The following is a 20,397-nucleotide window of genomic DNA, read 5'->3' as shown; positions in this document are numbered from 1 at the left end:
AATTTGGACCCTCAAACATCCGTGAGCGCGCGGGCCTCAAATTTTGCCATTTGCAACCACTATTTTCAAACACCAAATACATGCAAACACATGCGTGTCACTCATTTTGGATGTTTAGTCCGTGTTGGGCCGGCGGGCGGGGTTGTTATAAACACCAAATAAATTTCTCGTAGTTAAGTTTTCACATCCGTGTTGGCCCAGCGGGGTTAGGGGTCTAGTCCCACCTCGCCGTGTGAGTAGCGAGGCGACCAACTTAAATAGCCGCGTCGTCCAGAAGTGATAAGTTTCGGTCATCATTGCACCCTTTGTGAAAGATATGGACTGCCACTATTAATCTTCTCTCTTCACAAAGGGAACGTTGATGGTTGTCCGGCTCTTTTTGAATCACAATGTGTTTGAACATAGAGGGCAAGGTGCAGTCGGGTGCAAGGATGGCGACGGAGCTAGCATAGGTCTGATGCGGAGGAGCAAGTGAAAAGGGGTAGGTCGGAGGGGGAGTTGGTTCACTTTTTGCGGGGTCCGGCTGTCAGTTCCAATGTGGCGGACGCACCCGAGCCGCCCCATATCCGCCCTAAATTTAGATTGGATATGACGGGCACCGGTCAGCCTGGTCGTTCGAGACCAGTTTGAGGCCCCTGCCTGGGTCAGGTTGGTTTTTCTTTTCTCACCGGTCAATGACCCGGGCATCCTCCCGGACATTTGAGGGGAGTTTGAGGCCCGAGGCTGTAGATGCTCTAACCCCACAAAGTGATTGTTTGCGCTGAATTCTAACAAAAAATTATCTATATGTTTTGTTCATGCCATAATATTTTGGTCAGGCAGATTCCTTTTATTACCACAGTGCATCAAACCGGCAGCATGTATATTAGAACAAGAATAAGAGTTGCCGAATGAGCAACTGGCAGAAAGCTCTCACAACAACATGCATAGCCTGAACAAGGAAACCGTTTGATTCTTTTTGCAGGGGAGATATTAGTAGTAGATTAACAGTAAGCCCTACAGAAGATAGTCGTGTCGCATGGTGCTACATGCCTACATCAGACAAAAAACCCTAACCTCTTGCACTGCCTTACTGCATTATGACAGGCTGTGACCAACAAAAATAACACAGTTCTGTGTATAGAGTTGGAACAACCAGTAGTAGCAGACTAAAAGACCACTGTGTCGAGCATGGTCCCTAGGGTCTGTACTATGTTCGATGACATCAAATTCGAGACATGCTCCTCCAAGTGCTTCTTTGCATCCTGCCGCCCGACATTTGCTATCGCTAGTTTCTCAGGCGGCAGCTCATCCTCCTCTTGCACTGCCTTGTTGTATTTGATGGCCAGACTCAGCATTTCCTGCACATGGTAACACAAATATTAACAAACCACAAAGAGTAGTTCAGTTTGCAGCTTCAACTAAACTGATCTTCTGAGCGCAGGTAGGAAGTAGAATGCTACACACCTGAACAGTCTCCTCGTTGGTCTTTGAGTGGGTGTCGAATTTCTTTAAAATCAACCCATCAGTCCATTTCTTTTTGTGTAAGTTCAGCAGCATCTTCTCCTCAAGCTCATTTTTCCGGTAATTGATTGCAATGGAGTAGTAGTGCCTGTTCAGCCCGTGAATAAGTGCCTGGCAACACAGAGATAACACAAACATTTATGATAAATTATAAAGACGAGTTCAGAAGGACCAGCATTATGTAGTACACTAATACTTACCTGAATAGATGGTTTGTTTAGGTGCCCAACATTGGATGTTGTCTGCCTTGGCTCCTGGCCAAGCATCATGGTCTGAGGGTTAATGAGACGGAATGCATCAATGACGACCTTCCCCTTGACACTCTGGATGGGATCTATCACAACAGCAACTGCCCTGGGGTTTAAAGCTTCAAAACTCTGCATGTCCAAGTTTTAAGATGTTACATATCACAAGCATACTCAAGTCAATTCAGCAGAAATATTTACATAAGAGTAAATTTCGCACTTTGTGGAAAAACAAGAGTAAAATCAGAGCAGTTTTCTTTTACTTTGAAATAAATTAGGCTTTGAGGTTCGCTGAGAACTTATCTATCACTGCCTCTTATGATGGGACATTTTCCCTTTTCCTATTCTATTCCAGATCAGATGTATACAATTCAACTCAAGTCGCTTCAGAGGTTGGACTTGGGAAGACACACAAATGTGAAACTCATTAGACTAGCCTCTGTGGCAGGGTTGACTACCACATAGATACTTGTACCTAGGCAGCAAACATATGACAACTGAAACAAAGTATATGCTATCTTTTAATCCTTTCACTTAAACAGATTAGATTGTTATATGCATGTTTATTAAATTTTTGTTACATATGAATTGGCATACAGTACACTGGAACTGCAGAACAACCAGCGCATCTTTTTGCCAAAACAAGTTTAAAATGATAGTTTTTACGATGAAATGGAGAACCGTAAACGATATGTGAGCATGCCGTAAAAAAAGATATGTGAGCATGGATTAGTGAATTACAAAGCGGCACAATGGAACTGTGGCAAAAATAAAATATATGTTTGTCAAACAACGATTCTACAATGCAACAAAGGAACACCAAAAAATAGCTGGCATTTGCATAGACCTGCTGAGTATTGATGTCAACTCCTGAAAGCCAGCAACCAAATCCAGGATGCGAGTGGTACCAGCCTACCACCATTTCAGGTCTGTAAAAGCAACATATGTATTAATAGAATTGTTTGCGTACAAAATAACTGAGCAAAGATCACGCTTGATCATAAAACATTCACCAAAGAAAAACATATATTAAATCCACGGCCAATATAATTAATAAAACAATTGGCTGGCAGCAAGCATATAGAAATCTAGAATTGTATCCTGCGCTGCATGAGAGGTGATTATGTACATTTACGAACCTGTAAATTTTGAAAAAAAATCAAATCTAGAACTTGATTTTCTTAAAACGAAATGTAACAGAGCAAGCCATGACTAACTGAATTCTAACACCAAGAGAAGTTTTGGTGTCCACAATTAAGCATAGAACAGACTGAAGGAATACTACAATCAGGAGAGGTAAGAACCAAGTTACTATCGCTCATCAAGCATCGCGTACCTCCCGGTCTGCTTGAGCATGTCGAGCATGTTGGTCTGGAAGACGTGGTCGACGGCCTCGACGCTGACCCCGGTCCCGCTCTGCGGCATGGCGAAGACATCCACCACCCTGACCGTGTAGTCGTCGACGAACTCGCCCAGCATCAGGCCCATCACCTCCATGGGCACGCCGGCCCTCCCTGCGTCAGCAGCAGCGCGTGAGACCGATCTCGAACCCTGGCGGGCCAAATCCGAGGGGTGGAGAGGGGTGGGGTGACTAGGGTTAGGGTTACCGACTGACCGTGCTTGAGCATCTTGAGGAGAGCGAGGGAGGAGATGTAGACCTGCTCGGAGGAGTCGAGCAGCGGCGAGTCGCTCCCCGGCTGCCCCATCCCGGTGGCGCCGCTGAAGATTCTCTGCAGCCGCTCCATTGCTTCAGCTCGCCTTCGGATCGCGCCTCCTCCTTTGCTTCTCGCCGCGGTTGCTCCAGGGCGCGCTTATAGCGAGGCAGCCCGCCAGCCCGCTACACAGTACTGGGCCAGCCTAGTAGGAACGCGGGTCGGCACGCTGACATCGTGCTGACGTCACGATAAAATTTTCTCTTATTTCTGTTTACATTTTAAATAAATAAATTTAAAAAATAAATTTACTTAACATAAAAATCGAGAATTCGATTTTTGTTAATAGTAACAAGAAAAGGTTAGCACAGTTTAAAATAAAATGTTGATAGCTTTCAAACAAAATGTTCATGACCATAAAAACATGTTCCTGTGTTTCAAAAAATACATTTTTTTAAATGTGTATGCAATGTAAAAAAATGTTATACGTAGTATACAAAAATGTTTTGTACCATTCAGAAAATATACGCTATATTTTGAAGAAACATCCTCACGTTTCAAAACAAAATTGTTTCTAATATTCACAAAAACATTATATACAAATGTAAAAAAATGTTCACGTAGTTGAGAAAAAGTATATTACCATTATAAGTATATTTCAACATGTATTTAAGAAAAGGTTGACCATGTAATAAAAAAGTGTTCAAACATGTTAAAAGAATTGTACATCATGTATTTGAAAATTGTTCACCATGTATCAAAAAACTAATTCACGTGTACTGAAAGCACAAATGCTCCCTGGGTGATTTTGATAATTAATGTCAACATATCTTCTGTTGGACTAATAATTTTATCTAGTATATTTTAGATAAGTTCAACAGTGGCATGGCAAGGACAAGAGGATGTGGAACCCCCTTCAAAATGTTAAGGACAAGGATTGGCAAAAGCTCAAGACTCTACATTTTTGTTTAAGTGATCCAAGATTGCATTGAGTCCATAGGAAAGCCAATACTATTAAAAGGGGATGCGGTGTTGCTTAATGATCTTGTTGCTCAAGTGCTTAGTGATATTGCATCAAAACCCCCGGCCACTTTCTCTATCCACATATGTCCTAAACCCTAATTTCCAGCTCGTCCCCAACGATATTTCCCATCCGGAGCCACCAAGTTCATCTGGACTTAGCCACTATCAAACCCTAATAATTCGGTCTCACCGATATGGCCTTGCGAGCGCTATGTGACTTGTTGCATTCACTTCGGCCCCATCGAGATGTTGTAATCGGTCCCATTGAGTTGGCTTGACTGATTCTCTGTTGCCTTGTTGCTTCACTTCGGTCCCACCGAGATGATGCAATCGGTGCCACCGAGATGAGGTTTTCTCTAAGCCCTAGCACATCGATCCCACCCAGTTGTTCCAGTCGGTCCCACCGAGATTCCTAACGTTCATATTTTTGTACAGATTGGTGCCACGGAGTTTTCTGGTCAGTGCCACCGAGATGGGTCAAAAGTGTGTAACGGTTGGATTTTGCGTGGAGGCTATATATATACCCCTACACCCCTTCTTCCTCACAGAGGAGAGCCATCAAAACGTGCCTACACTTCCACCATTCATTTTCTGAGAGAGAACCACCTACTCATGTGTTGAGATCAAGAGATTCTATTCCTACCATTTGAACCTTGATTTCTAGCCTTCCCCAAGTTGCTTTCCACTCAAATCCTTCTTCCACCATAGCCAAATCTGTGAGAGAGTTGAGTGTTGGGGAGACTATCATTTGAAGCACAAGAGCAAGGAGTTCATCATCAACACACCGTGCATTACCATTTGGAGAGTGGTGTCTCCTAGATTGGTTAGGTGTCGCATGGGAGCCTCCGACATGATGTGGAGTTGAACCAAGAAGTTTGTAATGGCAAGGAGATCGCTTACTTCATGAAGATCTACCCGAGAGAGGCAAGTCCTTCGTGGGCGATGGTCATGGTGGGATAGACAAGGTTGCTTCTTTGTGGACCATTCGTGGGTGGAGCCCTTTGTGGACTCGCGCAACCATTACCCTTCGTGGGTTGAAGTCTCCATCAACGTGGATGTACGATAGCACCACCTATCGGAACCACGCCAAAAATTCTTCACGTCTCCATTGTGTTTGCACGCTCCAATTCCGTCCCTTTACATTCTTGCACTTGCATGCTTTACTCTTTCCGCTGCTCGTACTCTTGATATGCTTGTGTAAAATGTATTGTGTGCCCTTTAACATGTGTTAAACTCAGCCTTAACTTAAAGAAACTAAAAACTGCCACTTTTACTTGTTAAGGGTCTAATCACCCCCCCTCTATGTTGGGGAACGCGGTATTTCAAAAAATTTCCTACGATCACGCAAGATCTATCTAGGAGATGCATACCAACGAGACGGGAGAGTGTGTCCACGTACCCTCGTAGACCGAAAGCGGAAGCGTTTAGTAACACGGTTATTGTAGTCGAACGTCTTCGCGATCCAACCGATCCAAGCACCGAACATACGGCACCTCCTCGTTCAGCACACGTTCATCTCGGTGACGTCCCTCGAACTCTTGATCCAGTTGAGGCCGAGGGAGAGTTCCGTCAGCACGACGGGCGTGGTGATGGTGATGATGAAGTTACCAGCGCAGGACTTTGCCTAAGCACTACGACGATATGACCGAGGTGTGTAACTGTGGAGAGGGGCACCGCACACGGCTAAGAGAAACTTGTGTTCCTTTGGGGTGTCCCCCTGCCCACGTATATAAAGGAGGGGGGAAGAGGAGGCCGGCCTAGGAGGGGCGCGCCTATAGGGGGAGTCCAACTAGGATTCCCAATCCTAGTTGGAGTCCCCTTCCTTTTCCAAGAGGGGAGAGAGGGAAGGAGTAGGAGAGGGAGAAGGAAAGAGGGGGGCGTCGCCCCCTAGTCCAATTCGGACCAGCCCATGGGGGAGCGCGGCCTCCCCTTGTGGCCCTTCTCTCCTTTCCACTAAGCTCCATGAAGGCCTAATACTCCCCCCGGCGAATTCCCGTAACTCTCCGGTACTCCGAAAAATACCCGAACCACTCAGAACCTTTCCGATGTCCGAATATAGCCTTCCAATATATCGATCTTTATGTCTCGACCATTTCGAGACTCCTCGTCATGTCCGTGATCTCATCCGGGACTCCGAACAAACTTTGATCATCAAATCACATAACTCATAATACAAATCATCATCGAACGTTAAGCGTGCGGACCCTACGGGTTCGAGAACTATGTAGACATAACCGAGACACATCTCCGGTCAATAACCAATAGCAGAACCTGGATGCTCATATTGGCTCCTACATATTCTACGAAGGTCTTTATCGGTCAAACCGCATAACAACATATGTTGTTCCCTTTGTCATCGGTATGTGATACGTCTCCAACGTATCTACTTTTTCTCACGCTTTTCCTCTTGTTTTGGACTCTAATTTGCATGATTCAGATGAAACTAACCCCGAACTGACATTGTTTTCAGCAGAACTACCATGGTGTTGTTTTTGTGCAGAAATGAAAGTTCTCGGAATGGAACGAAACTTTGCGAGGATTTTTTTATATCAATAATAAGAATTTTTGGAGCCAAGGCCCACCAGAGAGGGGCCCCTGGGTGGGCACAACCCACCAAGGCGTGCCCCCCTCTCCTGGCGTGCCCAGGTGGGTTGTACCCACCTGGTGGCCCCGCTGATGACCCCCCTGATACTATAAATTCACATTATTCTAGAAAAAATCATGGAAAAAGAATTATTGTGATCCACAAGACGGAGCCGCCGCCAAGCCCTGTTCTTCCTCGGGAGGGCAAATCTGGAGTCCGTTTGGGGCTCCGGAGAGGAGGATCTCCGTCCTTTGTCATCACCAACCCTTCTCCATCGCCAATTCCATGATGCTTCCCACCGGGAGTGAGTAATTCCTTCATAGGATCGCTGGTCGGTGAGGAGTTGGATGAGATTCATCATGTAATCAAGTTAGTTTTGTTAGGGCCTGATCCCTAGTATCCACTATGTTCTTACATTGATGTTGCTATGACTTTGCCATGCTTCATGCTTGTCACTTTGGGCCCGGGTGCCATGAACTCAGATCTGAACCGTTTATGAATTCATCATTATATCCATGTTTTAGATCCGATCTTGCAAGTTATAGTCACCTCCTACAGTTATGATCCAACAACCCCGGAGTGACAACAACCGGGCCCACTCTCGGTGATGACCGTAGTTTGAGGAGTTCATGTATTCACTATGTGTTAATGCTTTGTTCTGGGTTCTCTATTAAAAGGGGGCCTTAATATCCCTTAGTTTCCAATATGGACCCCGCTGCCACGGGAGGGTAGGACAAAAGATGTCATGCAAGTTCTTTCCACAAGCACGTATGACTATTTACCGAATACATGCTTACATTATGTCGATGAACTGGAGCTAGTGCTGTATCGCCCTAGGTTATAACTATCTCATGATGAATATCATCCAACAAGTCACCGATCCAATGCCTACGAATTTATCCTTATTGATCTTGTTGCGTTACTATTGCTATCATCACTGTTACACTTGCTACAAATTACTGCTATCACTGTTACTATTACCATTGCTGCTGTCACTACTATCAAAACTATCAAACTACTTTGCTACTAATCACTTTGCTGCAGATAGTTAATCTCCAGGTGTGGTTGAATTGACAACTCAGCTGCTAATACCTTCAAATATTTTTTGGCTCCCCTTGTGTCGAATCTATAAATTTGGGTTAAATACTTTACCCTCGAAAACTGTTGCGATCCCCTATTCTTCTGGGTTATCAAGACCTTTTTCTGGCGCCGTTGCCGGGGAGCATAGCTATATTTGTTGAGTCACTTGGGATTATTATCATATTATCACTATGAAGAATCTGAAGGATCCAAAGACTAAGATATTTCCCTCAAGTACGAGGGGAGGTAAGAAACTGCCATCCAGTTCTGCTTTAGATTCACCTTCTGTTATGAGTAAACTTGCAACACCACCACATGCTATGAATCCTGATATGTCGCAAGTTATTGATGATGCTACTTCTACTATGAATGATGCTTATGATGATGCTAGTACCTTGCTTGATAATGATGATGTGCCACTTGGTGACTTTCTTGATAAACAAATTGCTAGAGACTACGCACACAACCAGGAGCAAGAGTATTGTACCAAGCTTGGTACAACAAGCTTGGTACCTTGCTTGATAATGATGATGTGCCACTTGGTGACTTTCTTGATAATGGACTAACCGATGCTTCTAGGGACTTCCTAGATAGTTGTGCTGGTTGTGTTTTCAGGGAATGAACTATTGCTCAGGCTGAAGAATTATTGAATAACATATTGAAAAATTATAATGATTGGACTATTCCTGAACCACCGGCTAAACCCACTCCTAAGAAGAGGGGTATATTATATCTCAGTCCTGAAGATATGCAAGAGGCAAAGAAATCTATGAAGGAAAAAGGTATTAAAGCTGAGGATGTTAAAAATTTACCTCCTATTGAAGAGATACATGGGCTTAATACACCACCAATGCCTAAGGTGGTAGAGGTAAATTCTCTTATGAAGTTCAATGAAAATGATAATCCTCATAATATGCATCCTAGTCAATGCCTTTATGAGTTTGAAAACTACATTAGAAAACAGGATCACTTCAATGCAAATGTTATGAAACAATTGAAATATAATTCTGATATGATTGCTCGCTTGAATGACTTGTTATTTAGAGGTGTTGGAAAACATGCTTCTATGGTTCAAACTCAGTTAGAACAAGTTGCTAAATCTCAAAGAGAATTACTTGATGAAATGAATCATAATATGCATGACTTTGCTGTTAGAGTTGCAACTAGAGGAGGTAAAATGACTCAGGAACCACTTTATCCTAAGGGACACCCAAAAAGAATTGAACAAGATTCACAAAGAGCTAACACTAGTGCACCTAGTCCTTCTAAAAATAAAAATAAAAATAAAAATGATAGGACTTTGCACACTTCTAGTGAAACTGAAATAGAAAAACCTCCTGATAATGAAAATGAAACTTCTATCTCTGATGCTGAAACTCAATCTGGTAATGAACACTCACCTAGTGATAATGAAAAAGATAATGATGAGGTTCATGAAGGAACTCAACCAAATGATAAAGAACCAGATAATGATGTTGAGATAGAACCACCTGTGGATCTTGATAACCCACAACCTAAAAATAAAAGATATGATAAAAGAGACTTTGTTGCTAGAAAACACGCTAAAGAAAGAGAACCGTGGGTTCAAAAACCTATGCCTTTTCCACCCAAGTCAACAAAAAAGAAAGATGATGAAGAATTTGGACGCTTTGCTGAAATGCTGAGGCCAGTCTTTTTGCGTACTCGCTTGACTGATATCTTGAAAATGCCTCCTTATGCAAAGTACATGAAGGACATCATCACAAATAAGAGAAAAATACCGGAAGCTGAAATCTCCACTATGCTTGCTAATTACACTTTCAAAGATGGAGTACCTTAAAAACTTGGAGATCTGGGAATACCAACTATACCTTGCTCTATCAAAAAGAATTATGTGAAAACTGCTTTGTGTGATTTAGGAGCTGGTGTTAGTGTTATGCCTTTCTCTTTGTATAAAAGACTTGACTTGGATAAAATCACACCTACTGAAATATCTTTGCAAATGGCTAACAAATCAACTGCCATACCTATCTGTATCTATGAGGATTTACCCGTTGTTGTTGCCTATGTTACTATTTTGACTGACTTTGTTATACTTGAGATGCTCGAGGATGACAGCATGTCGATTATCCTTGGTAAACCCTTCTTGAATACTGCAGGGGCTGTTATTGATTGCAATAAAAGCAAGTTCACTTTTCATATTAATGGCAATGAGCATACAGTGCACTTTCCGAAGAAACAATTCCAAGTGAATGGTATTAATGTTATTGAAAAATCTCCGACAATCACTATCGGAAGTTTTCAAATACCTCTACCTACCGTCAAAAAGAAATATGAAATACTTATTGTTGGGGAAATGCATATCCCCATTGAGGTAACTTAGTGACTTTACGAAAGTTCTTCGGTTTCATGCTAATCGAAAGTGGTTGCTAATAAGACTTGATCAACCTTATTAATGAATTATTTTTGAACGGTATGAAGTTGATGAATTTAGTAAGCACTACTTTCTGTCCTTACCTTTTATTCTATGTTTTTATTAGTTAAATAAAATAAAATGCCATGTTTTGTCTGTTTTCTGAATTTCCCGTGCAATAAAAAATGACCCAAACATAAAAGTTCTCAGAATGCCCTGAAAATTTTATATGGTTTTTTCCTGAATATTTAAGAATTTTTGGTGCAAATAATACCAGAGGGAGGTGCACCAGGTGGGCATAACCCACCTGGGTGCACTAGAGCCCCCAGGCGTGCCCTGGTGGGCTGTGGTCCCCACGTGGCCCCCCTCACTTATCTCTTCGTCCCACACTGTCACCTACCTCCAGAAATAAATCTCCATTGCTCCCTCTCCCGTGTTCTTGAGCTCAAACCCGCAGATTTCGATCTCTTTGCTCGAAGCTCCATTTCCGAAACTGTTTCGAGGCATTGTTGCTTGGTATGTGACTCCATCATTTGTCCAATTAGTTTTTGTTTTAGTGGTTTATACTTTGAATAAATAGCTACTCTTGGTGCTGCTGTAGATGTGCTTGCATGTTCAATTCCTAGTGTTCTAAGTAGTTTGAATGCTTGATATGGCCTCTATGTATCCCTATGAGTAGTTGCTATTAGTTTTGTGAAGTTTTGTTGGAAAAAATTTGTGAACAAAAAAATCAGGGTTTTTTCATAGGAAAAATTGTACGCGGACATGATGAACCTATTTGAAAGGAGTTCTAGTGACAGTTCTGCTCGTCGGTCCTATGTTGAACCAAGTGAAAGTTCCACGCGAGATGCCGCCACCAAAACATGCTTATGGCCTTGCGATGAATATATGGTGCAGGTGGGCATCAAGGAGGAATTTGAGCAATATGTTCACAATGCCGATCTCGGTCCCTACCTCTCAGATAAGTGTGAACAACACCATCTTCTCACTAAATCATTTATCAAAGGATTTAAATATTTTCCACATGAGTCTAGGGTGTCTTTTATGCTTTATGATGGACCATTTACTATCTCACTAGAGAATTTTGCTTACCATTGCAAACTTCCATTTTGGGGTTCGCTTGATGAGCCATCAAAGGCTAAGTATGAGTCTTTCTTGACTAGCCTTTATTACGGCGAAAATAGAGGAGTGAGACAAGGAAGAATAAAGAGCATTCACTTTCCCGCAATTCAGTACTTTGCATTATTTAACGGGAAATGCATAGTAGGCAAGCAAGACTGCATCATACTTTGCTCGCCAGACTTGAGCCTCATTCACACCGCTCTCTCTAGTGAAAGGAATTATAACCTTGGAGCAATTGTTGCACGTAGACTTCAGCATAATGCCAAGAGTGGTTGGTTCTATGGTGGAATTCATGACACACGTTTAGCACGAGGACTGGGTGTTTCACCTTTGCCCTTTGACCCTATCTTACCCACTCGATATTTAGATTTTGATGCCTTAAAGGAGCATAAGATTCTCAAGGGAAGGGCTGATAACTTCACTTATAATTTGTTGTTTAACCAATCACATGTTGTGGACACATATTTGCCTGCGCCTGCTCTCTTTGATTATAGCAGCAGGGAAAGATATTTTGTTCTTGAGAGCGAGGCCTGAGCTCACAACGCAGCAGTGGTGGCAGTCCGGCAAGCCGAGGCATCAACACCGAGAGCCTCCGTGAGCTACCACGCCGACTACTACCCTCCAGGCTACTGATCGATTACCAACTTAGGCCAAAAGCCTAAGCTTGGGGGAGTACGCTTTTCCACCGACTTTGCATTCATGTCCACTTATTCCATTTGTCGGTGCTCACACTTTTTCATTGTATCATCCATGCTTAGATTTATTTTCTTGCTTTCTTCTTGTGTGTTTGAAAAAACTTTAGAAAAACCAAAAAAATTAGTTGTAGTAATTTACTTTCTATGCATGCTTAGTAGTAGTATTAAAAAGAAAACCCAAAAAGATTTCCTTGTTCTTCTTTTGCTTGTTGGGAGCTTTCCCGTGTAAATAGTTTTTCTCGTTTTTGCTTTTTATTTGCTTATTGAAGAAAACCAAAAACTCCAAAAATATTTCAGTGTGTTTCTCCGAATTTCTTTTCTTTTTATTCGAGTTGTACCGAGGAGAAGACCACGATGAAAATGTTGAGTGGCTCTCATATGAATAATTGTTGAACTAATAAAGAGCCCATTTTACCTTGTCTTCTCCTGTTGAATAAAATGTTTGCAGATTCCAGCTTAGTCCACGGCACTCTTGCACTATTATTATTTTCATATCATTCGGTCGTGCAAGTGAAAGGCAATAATGACGATATTCGATGAACTGGCCGTGGCAGAGAGAAACTGGTATGAACTCGACTTGTTCTGTTTGTGTAAATATGTTTAACCTAGTATCCAGACTTCAACCCATTATGATTAAACATGTTTGCAATGACAATTAGAGATTATAGTTTCTCATGCTATGCATAAGTAGCTGGGAGTTGATAATGATTTATCTTTGATATCAACATAGCGTTAAAATGATTGTGATGTAGTATGATGATATGATATCCTCCTCTGAATGTTCGTGTGGCTTGACTTGGTACATGTTCATGCATGTAGTTGAATCAAAACCAACATAGCCTCTATAATGCTTATGTTCATGGTGTTCATATCCTACTCATGCTAGTGTCCAATGTTACTTCTGCATAATGCCTGGTCATGATCATTGTTGCTCTCTAGCTGGCCGCTTCCCAATCTTAAATTGCTAGCCTTCGCCTGTACTAAGTGGGAATTCTGCTTGTACATCAAAAACCTTGAACCCAAAGTTATTCCAGATGAGTCCACCATACCTACCTATATGCGGTATTACCCTGCCGTCGTAAGTAAATTTGCATGTGCCACCTCTAAAAACTTCTAAAAATTATCCTTTTTGTGTGCCTGGATCGTTCATGGAACGACAGGAGGTGGTCGATATCTTCCGTGCTAAGCGGGTTATCCTCAGGTCGAGCGTTTATTCACTCGCCACCGCACGAGGAAATGGGCGGTAATAGGGATGCCCAGTCCCAAACTGCAAACATGAAAAAGAGTTCATCTCTTGAATAATCAAACAAAAACTCCCAATGGAGTCAAAACCTTTACTTTCCGCTTGGGAACCGCCACTAGCGTGCTTAGAATGGAAGATGTTGAAAACTGATGGTCGTGAAGTGAATAAGAAGGGTGCATGCCTCAAAATATCATTTATCTCTGTTTTAAAAATTGAGCTTTGGCACCTCTGCAAATCACTGCTTCCCTTTGCGAAGGGACTTTCTATTTACTTTTATGTTGTGTCATCACCTTCTAAAAACAAGCGCCAGAAACTGAGTAGAGCACAGCTGTCATGATTTATGCATTGTGTGTAGCTAATGTTGGGTGCATCATGACTGGATCTTTTCTACCATGAATTACAATGTTTAGTCGCTGCTTGAACTTTGAAGGTGCTCTGCATTTATATTTTGCGGTCTCAGAAAGGGCTAGCGAGATACCATTATTGTCATATTATATCATAGTTGTTTTGACAACGTGTTGCTGTTTGAGATATCTCATTATTGCTCGCTAGCTGATTATGTCATTGGCATGAATCATTATAATCTTTAAGCATTATTGTTGACATGGTTAGTTATAATGCTGGCTGAAAACTTGGGTGCTGTTTAAGCTTATTTATGCAAACAAGAGCAAAAGAGTTCGTAAAAGTTTTTCTTTCTCACTCTCAGTTTATCAACTGAATTGCTTGAGGACATGGAAAGGTTTAAGCTTGGGGGAGTTGATACGTCTCCAACGTATCTACTTTTTCTCACGCTTTTTCTCTTGTTTTGGACTCTAATTTGCATGATTCGGATGAAACTAACCCCAGGCTGATGCTGTTTTCAGCAGAACTGCAATGGTGTTGTTTTTGTGTAGAAATGAAAGTTCTCGGAATGGAACGAAACTTTGCGAGGATTTTATATATCAATAATAAGAATTTATGGAGCCAAGACCCACCAGAGAGGGGCCCCTGGGTGGGCACAACCAACCAGGGCGCGCCCCCTCTCCTGGCGTGCCCAGGTGGGTTGTACCCACCTGGTGGCCCCACTCATGACCCCCCTGATACTATAAATTCACATTATTCCAAAAAAATTCAGGGAGAAAGAGTTATCAAGATCCACGAGACGGAGCCGCCGCCAAGCCCTGTTCTTCCTCGGGAGGGCAGATCTGGAGTCCGTTTGGGGCTCCGGAGAGGGGGATCTTCGTCCTTCGTCATCACCAACCCTTCTCCATCGCCAATTCCATGATGCTCCCCACCGGGAGTGAGTAATTCCTTCGTAGGCTCGCTGGTCGGTGAGGAGTTGGATGAGATTCATCATGTAATCGAGTTAGTTTTGTTAGGGCCTGATCCCTAGTATCCACTATGTTCTTAGATTGATGTTTCTATGACTTTGCCATGCTTAATGCTTGTCACTTTGGGCCCGGGTGCCATGAACTCAGATCTGAACCGTTTATGAATTCATCATTATATCCATGTTTTAGATCCGATCTTGCAAGTTATAGTCACCTACTACGGTTATGATCCGACAACCCCGGAGTGACAACAACCGGGCCCACTCTCGGTGATGACCGTAGTTTGAGGAGTTCATGTATTCACTATGTGTTAATGTTTTGTTCCGGTTCTCTATTAAAAGGAGGCCTTAATATCCCTTAGTTTCCAATATGGACCCCGTTGCCACGGGAGGGTAGGACAAAATATGTCATGCAAGTTCTTTCCATAAGCACGCATGACTATTTACGGAATACAAGCTTACATTATGTCGATGAACTGGAGCTAGTGCTGTATCGCCCTAGGTTATAACTGTCTCATGATGAATATCATCCAACAAGTCACCGATCCAATGCCTACGAATTTATCCTTGTTGATCTTGTTGCATTACTATTGCTATCATCACTGTTACACTTGCTACAAATTACTGCTATCACTGTTACTGTTACCTTTGATGTTGTCACTACTATCAAAACTATCAAACTACTTTGCTACTGATCACATTGCAGCAGATAATTAATCTCCAGATATGGTTGAATTGACAACTCAGCTGCTAATACCTTCAAATATTCTTTGGCTCCCCTTGTGTCGAATCTATAAATTTGGGTTAAATACTTTACCCTCGAAAACTGTTGTGATCCCCTATACTTGTGGATTATCAGTATGTTACTTGCCTGAGATTCGATCATAGGTATCATCATACCTAGTTCAATCTCGTTACCGGCAAGTCTCTTTACTCGTTCCGTAATGCATCATCCCGCAACTAACTCATTAGTCACATTGCTTTCAAGGCTTATAGTGATGTGCATTACCGAGAGGGCCCAAAGATACCTCTCCGACAATCGGAGTGACAAATCCTAATCTCGATCTATGCCAACTCAACAAACACCATCGGAGACACCTGTAGTGCATCTTTATAATCACCCAGTTACGTTGTGACGTTTGATAGCACACTAAGTGTTCCTCTGGTATTCGGGAGTTGCATAATCTCATAGTCATAGGAACATGTATAGTCATGAAGAAAGCAATAGCAATAAACTGAACGATCATAGTGCTAAGCTAACGGATGGGTCTTGTCCATCACATCATTCTCTAATGATGTGATCCCATTCATCAAATGAAAACACATGTCTATGGCTAGGAAACTTAACCATCTTTGATTAACGAGCTAGTCTAGTAGAGGCATACTAGGGACACTCTGTTTATCTATGTATTCACACATGTACTAAGTTTCCGGTTAATACAATTCTAGCATGAATAATAAACATTTATCATGATATAAGGAAATATAAATAACAACTTTATTATTGCCTCTAGGGCATATTTCCTTCAGTCTCCCACTTGCACTAGAGTCAATAATCTAGTTCACATCGCCATGATATTTAACACCAATAGTTCAGATCAGCATGTGATTAGTTCACATCGCCATGTGACTAATACCCAAATGGTTTTACTAGAGTCAATAATCTAGTTCACATCGCTATGTGATTAACACCCAGAGAGTACTAAGGTGTGATCATGTTTTACTTGTGAGAGAAGCTTAGTCAATGGTTCTATCACATTCAGAGTCGTATGTATTTTGCAAATTTTCTATGTCTACAATGCTCTGCATGGAGCTACTCTAGCTAATTGCTCCCACTTTCAATATGTATCCAGATTGAGACCCAGAGTCATCCGGAACGGTGTAAAAGCTTGCATCAGCGTAACTCTTTACGACGAACTCTTTATCACCTCCATAACCGAGAAATACCTCCTTAGTCTTCTAAGGATAATTTTGACCGCTGTCAAGTGATCCACTCCTGAATTAATATCGTACCCCTTGCCAAACTCATGGCAAGGTACACAAAAGGTTTGGTACTCAGCATAGCATACTTTATAGAACCTATGGCTGAGGCATAGGGATGAATTTCATTCTTTTTCTATTTTCTGCCATGGTCGTGTTTTGAGTCTTACTCAACTTTACACCTTGCAATGTAGGCAAGAACTCCTTCTTTAACTGTTCCATTTTGAACTACTTCAAAAATCTTGTTAAGGTATATACTCATTGAAAAATCTTATCAAGCGTCTTGATCTATCTCTATAGATCTTGATGCCCAATATGTAAGCAGCTTCACTGAGGTCCTTCTTTGAAAAACTCCTTTCAAACACTCCTTTATGCTTTCCAGAAAATTCTGCATCATTTCTGATCAACAATATGTCATTCACATATACTTATCAGAAAGGCTGTAGTGCTCCCACTCACTTTCTTGTAAATACAGGCTTCACCGCAAGTCTGTATAAAACTATATGCTTTGATCAACTTATCAAAGCGTATATTCCAACTCCGAGATGCTTGCACCAGTCCATAGATGGATCACTGGAGCTTGCACATTTTGTTAGCACCTTTAGGATTGACAGAACCTTCTGGTTGTATCATATACACCTCTTCTTTAATAAATCCATTAAGGAATGCAGTTTTGATATCCATGTGTCAGATTTCATAAATGTGGAAATTGCTAACATGATTCGGACAAACTTTAAGCATCGATACGAGTGAGAAAATCTCATCGTAGTCAACATCTTGAATTTGTCAAAAACCCTTTTCGACAAGTCGAGCTTTGTAGATAGTAACACTACTATCAGCTTCCGTCTTCCTCTTGAAGATCCATTTATTCTCAATGGATTGCCGATCATCGGGCAAGTCCACCAAAGTCCACACTTTGTTCTCATACATGTATTCTATCTCAGATTTCATGGCCTCAAGCCATCTGTCGGAAGCTGGGCTCATCATCGCTTCCTCATAGTTCGTAGGTTCACCATGATCTAGCAACATGACTTCCAGAACAGGATTATCGTACCACTCTGGTGCGGGTCGTACTCTGATTGATCTACGAGGTTCGGTAGTAACTTGATCTGAAGTTTCATGATCATCATCATTAACTTCCGCACTAATTGGTGTAGGCATCACTGGAATTGATTTCAGCGATGAGCTACTTTCCAATTCGAGAGAAGGTACAATTACCTCATCAAGTTCTACTTTCCTCCCACTCACTTCTTTCGAGAGAAACTCCTTCTCTAGAAAGGATCCACTCTTAGCTACAAAGATCTTACATTCGGATCTGTGATAGAAGGTGTACCTAATAATTTCTTTTGGGTATCCTATAAAGACGCACTTCTCCAATTTGGGTTTGAGCTTATCAGGCAGAAACTTTTTTACATAAGCATCGCCAACCCCAAACTTTAAGAAACGATAGCTTAGGTTTCTTGCTAAACCACAGTTCATACGGTGTCATCTCAACAGATTTTTAGACGGTGCCCTATTTAATGTGAATGCAACTGTCTCTAATGCATAACCCCAAAACGATAGTGGTAAATCGGTAAGAGACATCATAGATCGCACCATATCTAATAAAGTACGGTTACGACGTTCGGACACACCATTACGATGTGGTGTTCCAAGTGACGTGTGTTGCGAAACTATTCCACATTGTTTCAAATGAAGGCCAAACTCGTAACTCAAATATTCGCCTCTGTGATCAGATCGTAGAAACTTTATTTTCTTGTTATGATGGTTCTCAACTTCACTCTGAAATTCTTTGAACTTTTCAAATGTCTCAGACTTGTGTTTCATTAAGTAGATATACCCATATCTGCTCAAATCATCTGTGAAGGTCAGAAAATAATGATACCCGCCGTGAGCTTCAACACTCATCGGACCGTATACATTGGTATGTATTATTTCCAATAAGTCAATGGCTCGCTTCATTGTTCCGGAGAACGGAGTCTTAGTCATCTTGCCCATGGGCATGGTTCGCAAGCATCAAGTGATTCATAATCAAGTGATTCCAAAAGCCCACCAGCATGGAGTTTCTTCATCCGCTTTACACCAATATGACCTAAACGGCACTGCCACAAATAAGTTGCACTATCATTATTAACCTTGCATCTTTTGGCTTCAATATTATGAATATGTGTATCACTACAATCGAGATTCAATAAACCATTCACCTTGGGTGTATGACCACAGAAGGTTTTATTCATGTAAACATAATAAAAATTCTTCTTTGACTTAAATGAATAACCGTATTGCAATAAAATGATCCAATCATATTATGCTCAACGCAAACACCAAATAACATTTATTTCAGGTTCAACACTAATCCCGAAGGTAAAGGGAGTGTGCGATGGTGATCTTAACAATCTTGGAATCACTTCCAACACACATCGTCACCTTGCCCTCAACTAGTCTCTGTTCATTTTATAACTCCTGTTTCAAGTTACTAATCATAGCAACTGAACCAGTATCAAATACCCAGGGGCTACTATGAATACTAGTAAAGTACACATCAATAATATGTATATCATATATACTTTTGTTCACTTTGCCATCCTTCTTATCTGCCAAGTATTTGGGGCAGTTCTGCTTCCAGTGACCATTTCCTTCGCAGTAGAAGCACTCAGTTTCACGCTTGGGTCTAGCTTTGGGCTTCTTCATGGGAGTGGCAACTTGCTTGTCATTCTTCTTGAAGTTCCCTTTATTTCCCTTGCCCTTTTACTTGAAACTAGTGGTCTTGTCAACCATCAACACTTGATGCTTTTCTTGATTTCTACTTTCGCCGATTTCAGCATCGCGAAGAGCTCGGGGAATCGTTTTCGTCATCCCTTGCATATTATAGTCATCACGAAGTTCCAGTAACTTGGTGATAGTGACTAGAGAACTCTGTCAATCACTATCTTATCTGGTCGATTAACTCCCACTTGATTCAAGCGATTGTAGTACTCAGACATTCTAAGCACATGCTCACTGGTTGAGTTATTCTCCTCCATCTTGTAGGCAACAATATTTGTTAGAGGTCTCATAGCTCTCGACTCGGGCATGAGTCTGAAATACCAATTTCAACTCTTGGAACATCTCATATGCTCCATGGCGTTTCAAAACATTTTTGAAGTCCCGGTTCTAAGCCGTAAAGCATGGTGCACTAAACTATCAAGTAGTCATCATACCGAGCTTGTCAATCGTTCATAACGTCTGCATTTGCTCCTGCAATAGTTATGTCACCTAGCGGTGCATCAAGGACATAATTCTTCTATGCGGCAATGAGGATAATCCTCAGATCAAGGACCTAGTCTGCATCATTGCTACTATCAACTTCCAACTTAGTTTTCTCTAGGAACATATCATAAATAAAACGGGGAAGCTATACGCGAGCAATTGATCTACAACATAGATATGCAAATACTATTAGGACTAAGTTCTTGATAAATTAAGTTCAATTAATAATATTACTTAAGAACTCCCACTTAGATAGACATCCCTCTAGTCATCTAAATGATCACGTGATCCATATCAACTAAACCATGTCCGATCATCAC

General features: G+C 41.6%; 1 protein-coding gene across 1 annotated transcript; it reads right to left on the bottom strand.

The window, feature by feature from the left end:
- Positions 1–932: 932 nt before the first annotated feature.
- On the bottom strand, positions 933–3,571 carry LOC123169434 (26S proteasome non-ATPase regulatory subunit 14 homolog). Its single transcript, XM_044587312.1, has 6 exons — positions 3,364–3,571; positions 3,085–3,262; positions 2,596–2,677; positions 1,704–1,880; positions 1,447–1,614; positions 933–1,340 (listed from the first exon to the last, which is right to left on the bottom strand). Exons 1-6 carry the CDS (start codon positions 3,491–3,493, stop codon positions 1,149–1,151), a joined length of 927 nt encoding a protein of 308 aa, XP_044443247.1. The 5' UTR covers positions 3,494–3,571; the 3' UTR covers positions 933–1,148.
- Positions 3,572–20,397: the final 16,826 nt, after the last annotated feature.

The sequence above is a fragment of the Triticum aestivum genome, chromosome 1D (genome assembly GCF_018294505.1).
Source record: "Triticum aestivum cultivar Chinese Spring chromosome 1D, IWGSC CS RefSeq v2.1, whole genome shotgun sequence".
NCBI classification, from domain to species: Eukaryota; Viridiplantae; Streptophyta; class Magnoliopsida; order Poales; family Poaceae; genus Triticum; species Triticum aestivum.
This window is presented reverse-complemented; position numbering and strand designations above follow the sequence as displayed.